This window comes from Hipposideros armiger, unplaced genomic scaffold (assembly GCF_001890085.2).
Source record: "Hipposideros armiger isolate ML-2016 unplaced genomic scaffold, ASM189008v1 scaffold_1497, whole genome shotgun sequence".
NCBI classification, from domain to species: Eukaryota; Metazoa; Chordata; class Mammalia; order Chiroptera; family Hipposideridae; genus Hipposideros; species Hipposideros armiger.
Genome location: NW_017732847.1, coordinates 23902 through 29333, shown reverse-complemented (window position 1 = coordinate 29333; position 5432 = coordinate 23902). Strand labels below are relative to the sequence as shown.

The 5432-nt window shown below is 37.4% G+C and overlaps 1 protein-coding gene across 1 annotated transcript in view; it reads left to right on the top strand.

Moving 5' to 3' along the window:
• MASTL (microtubule associated serine/threonine kinase like) overlaps nt 1-5432 on the top strand; it is a 40056-nt gene that overhangs the window by 17237 nt on the left and 17387 nt on the right. The window contains exons 6-7 of the mRNA XM_019634083.1: nt 623-761; nt 4588-4760. Coding sequence (XP_019489628.1) covers nt 623-761; nt 4588-4760 — 312 coding nt within the window. The remainder of the gene's footprint in view (nt 1-622; nt 762-4587; nt 4761-5432) is intronic.

Sequence of the window (5432 nt, the reverse complement as noted above, 5' to 3'; positions counted from 1 at the left end):
TCTTAGTGATAGACAAGTTATGCACCTTGTAATTCTTAAGATCCTGTTTAGCCAGTAGTGTTTTAAACAGTTGCTAAGTAGTAAACATCCTTTAAGTGCCAAGGCAGGAACTCAGCTCTGGCCATTATCGGAAGAAATTGAAGCATAGTTAGGATAAGTTAGTCATTAGTGAAGAACAGATCCGGCTGTACCCTGTAATAGAAACATCGTGAGGAAGTAAAACTCTGAGAAAAACAAACTTCTAAGGAAAATAGACCCTAGGAAGGAAGGAACGTTGAAACTATGTAGAAAACAATTTCCTAATGGGTAAAGGTTTAAACTTGGAAAAACAACTTTGGGAAAAACAGCTCACTGATGTAAATAGTTACCTGCCCAGTATGAAAAGGACATGCTGTAAAAATAAAGTGAGACATTAATTCTTGAAAGCGCTCCTGTGTCTCCACGCGTTCTTTCCTCGCCGACTCCGCCTCCACCTGAGGGAACCCCTGGACATGCGGGAGTCTCCCGCAAAGCATGTTGAGTTACTTTAATAGTTTCTCTACTTAAGTGGTATAACCATTTACTCTGGTGTTTTTGTGAAGATAAATGTCAGCATTTGTATTTGTTTTTCTCTTTTTAATAGCACCCAGAAAAAAATCAAGACTCTGCAAATACTCTTTTAACCCATGTATCTGAAACATCACAGCTTTCTCAAGGACTAGCTTCGCCTATGTCTATAGATCAAAAAGATGCTCCTTTTTCTAGCAAACTACTACAATCATGTGAGTATAAAAGAAAAGGTAGTTTATTTCTAACATCAATTTAATAATTTTAAAATGTAAATATTTGAACAGTCTGTGGCATTCTATATTTCATTATGTACATGCCATTTCTGAGAGGGGTTGTTGCAGATCTTTATGTCAACAAAACAAAATATCTAATGAGATCTTTAATTACCTATAATATTAGGATGATTATTGGGTAGATATCACTGTACTGGGTCTATGGAAATCTTATATAGTGAAGGTGTAGTACCTGTTAATACTGTATGTCTTTGTAAAATTATTTCCAAAAGATTTTGAAATAAAATAGTCAAAGATATAAAGTAGCACACAATAAAAGACAAAAAAGTCAAGTAGCGGAAGAGGAGAGTGCGACATTTGTATGGCACTTAACTTCACCATTTATAACTTAGCCACCATGGACAATTTAGTTCTTTGCACTCATGTTCCTCAACTTGGGGATGCGAATAATGACACTTTGAAGGGTAATTAGTGTTAGTTCTCATAGATGTTACCCCACTTTGAATTTGGTCCTCAACAAATCAGTTCATATCTAGACACACATATATACTGGGGTGCCAAAAAAATGTATACAAGTGGACACTTTGGTCAACATTGCTCAAGCAGCATCATTTTCAGAAGTGTCTAGACGCTGATGGTAACCACTTTGAGTACCTGTTGTAATTGCAGAAGTCAAATGTGACTTATATTCATCTTTTGTTATCAGTATATATTGACTATTAGAATTTTAATACTTTTTCCTTTCTTAAAATGTCTTCTTTTTACAAATGAGAAAACTAATATTTCGAAATGTTTAGTTGCATACTAGTGCATGGATTAGCCAAGTCCTGATTGCATATACAATTTTTTTGTCCATTTAACGCTTTCCTCCATATTCAATGACTTGTGTTACTTCTATCAAAATACACTCTGAAAATCAAAATGGCTGAAATACATATATTATATATATTTATATATATAATATATATATTCATATATATTATATATATTTATATATATATAATATATATATATGGCTCTGATAACAAAAGCTGTTAAAGTATGGAATGTGCAGATATTACTTTATAGCCTGATAACAAAAGCTGTTAAAGTATGGAATGTGCAGATATTACTTTATAGCCTTATTCTTAAGGAAAAATAATTGCATCTCCCTTAGTCATTCTTTAATCTAGTCAGAATTAGATAGGTGCAAAGCACTGTGCTGGTCACTTGAGTGGATGTGAAGATGAGTAAGAGAAGCCCTTGTCTGAGAACTTGTAATTCTGTGGTGATTACAGGTATAAAGGGATAACTAACAATTTTACAAAATAAATGCCACGAGGCATACTTTGATGTAACACAGAACGTGACAAATGCTAACTGGGGAAATCAGGAATAAGAAACAGCAACAACCAAGCTGGATCCAGGAAGAGAAACAAGAATGTAACAGCTCCAAGTATAGTGGGAAAGGACATTTCCTATAAAGCACTAGCATGAGCAAAGGCATGGACACATGGAAGTGTATTTCATCTTCAGGCCATAGGGGTAGCTGTATTATGTGAGAATGGTTTGCGCAATGGAAAAGAAAGCTAAGCAGGTAAATAGGGAAGTTTATCAAGTGTAATTACAGGGATCCTAGAATTTAAGCTGTAGAAAAGGGGGAGCCATGAAAAGTTCCAAAGTAGGGATTATATCAGTGATCCAGAAAGAGCTCATTAGCAGGTATACAGTATGCACGAGGCATTAGATTAGACACATGTTCCCATATTATGCGGAAAAGCATCTGAGCAGTTTAGTCAAACATCAAGGTCAGTGTCTAGCAAGTTTCAGGAATTCCACTGAGACAATTTATGTACCAGAAGGAAAGTTGTTTTAGATGGACTAGGAAATTCTCCTTTGAGTTTTAAAGTTCTAAGATATTTAATTCAAAAACCTATAAGACTAAGAATTTACTTGAGATTAAAGTACTTGGAAAAAGAAAAACAAGATATACGAATCTTTTCATATACATATAAAATGCTTGTATTTTACATATTGTAATTCTTAGTAAAAGCATGAGTATTGTGTCTGATTATAAGTTCAGAGGCAATAATTGTTAGTATAATTATTTACATGGTAAAGGAACATGTATCATATAAATAGTGCTGCTTCCTTTCACTGGCTCACTTTTAGCCAATTTACCATTACTTATTTGTTTTACCCAGTGGTATTTAGAAAATATCTTATAGATTGTGTGTAATTCACACTTGTAAGAACGTGAACTTCAACATTAAAATAAAGTGATAGATTTCTGGTAAAGATGGTGGAGTAGGTAAATGCTGTCCTTACTTACTTTTGCTACCACATCAAAATTACAATTAAACTACAAAACAGTCATCATTGAGAAATGCCTGAAGTCTAGCTGAACTGAAACCCTACAACTAAGGACACACAGAAGAAGTCACACTTAGACTAGTAGGAGGAGTGGAGATGCAGAACAGGCTGGTCCCACACCCACATGTGACATTAAAAATCAGGAGGTTGTACATATATACAATGGAATATTGCTCGGCCATGGAAGGGAATGGGTTCTTGTCATCTACGGTGGCACGGATGGACCTGGAGGGTATTGTGTTCTGTAGAGTATGTCTGACAGAGAAAGACAAATGCAGTGTGATTTTGCTTATATGTGAAATCTAAAGAACAAAGTAAACAAACCAGAATCACACTCGTAGATACAGAACATTTTAATGGTTGCCAGATGGGAGGATGTTGAGGGATGAGTGAAAAGGGGGGAAGGGATTAAGAAATACAAATTGGTGGTTACAAAATAGTCATGGGGATGTAAAGTAAAGCATAGAGAATATAGTCAATAATATGGTAATAACTGTGTACTCATATGGTGCCAGGTGGGTACTGGACTAATCATCATGATCACTTTTTTTTTTTTAAAGATTTTTATTGGGGAATTGGGGGATGGGAACAGCGCTGGGGAATTGCGGGAAGGAGAACAGACAAGTTGCTGTCCTTTTGTTCTTCAGTCTAGTTGTGGAGGACATTGCGTCATTTGCCCAAGTTGGCACCATCATTGCGCTCTTCCCGGGCAAGGCAGATCAGTCGCCGGCTTCATGACGGCTGCTGGCTACATACGGTAGCCCATGGCAACCCACTGCAGCAGGGGCTGCATCCTACGCCGCCGCCTGTGACTCATGGCAGCCCAGCTCCACGTTGAGCTGTTGTTCAGCATCTTAGCTGTGGAGGGCAGTGTCACTGGCCCTCATATGTGGGATCCGAACCGGAGCCCTCTGGTATCCCAAGTCAGCTCGTAACCAACGTGCCACTTGGCCGGCCCTATGATCACTTCTTAAATTATGTAAATGTCAAACCACTGTGCTGTACACCTGAAATTAACATTGAATGTCAAAAATAAAATAAAATTATAGTTTTAATTAAATACGAATTGAACTGGGTAAATTCAGTCACATTCCGGCCTTATATCATATCTGGATATAGCATATCAATGATACTCCTTTATTAAGAAGAGTTTCAAATTGGATAATCGATATTCAAGTGGATTTCCTCCAACTATAAATTAGTTCTATTGTACTGATGTTTACTTTATGAATGTTGACAGGTTTTTGTTTTTGTTTTGTTTTGGTTAACTTTCAGAATAGTATTTGTATGCCAAAAACCCCTGAAGCCATCATTGTGGATTGGATCGTGTTTACATAGAAATAGTTCTGATACGCAGTACTTATTAGTTTTCCTAATTATCTGTAAATATTCAGGCTCAGGGAGAAACTAAGAAAGAGGTGACATAAGCTTCAATATTTTCTCTTCCCTATAGGTTTTGAAACAGTTGCTTCCAACCCCAGAATGCCTGTGAAGTGTCTAACTTCTAATCTACTCCAGTCTAGGAAAAGGCTGGCTACATCAAGTGCCAGTAGCCAGTCCCACACCTTCGTATCCAGTGTGGAGTCTGAATGCCACAGCAGTCCCAGATGGGAAAACGATTGCCAGGTTAGAGTGAAATATGTCTGAACCCAAACCAATTTATATGTGAAACTAATGATAAAAACACTCTACTTTTTCATATAAATTCTGTATGGAAATGAATTGCAGTCAACGTACTCTTTATTTTTCCTGTACATTCTGTCAAATGTTTTTGAAATATTTCATTTCTCATTCAGATGTGAAATTATTCTTGCTTGGTACATGAGATAACTTTTTAAATGTTTGCTGTAAATTGATAGTAAATTTTTAACCTATGTCTTATTCTAGAACTTATACTACCTTCTTCTGTGCTGTTTTCCACCAGTTTCTTATTTAGTGGAATGTTAATTTTTCTGGATCACAAATAACTTTTTTTTTTAAAGATTTTATTGGGGAATTGGGGGAGGGGAACAGCGCTGGGGAATAGGGGAAGGGGAACAGACAAGTTGCTGTCCTTTTTTTCTTCAGTCTAGTTGTGGAGGTCACTTCACTGGCCCATGTTGGTATTGTGATCATTGTGCTCGTCACGGCTGAAGCAGTTGGTCGCCAGCCATTGGACGGCAGCTCTCGCCAGCTGCCAGCCGCTCACACTGGCTGCTGGTCACTCACGGCAGCTCACGGCAGCCCCACTGCAGCCTACACCGTCGCCTGCGACTCACAGCAGCCCAGCTCCAGGTCGAGCTGTTGTTCACCATGTTA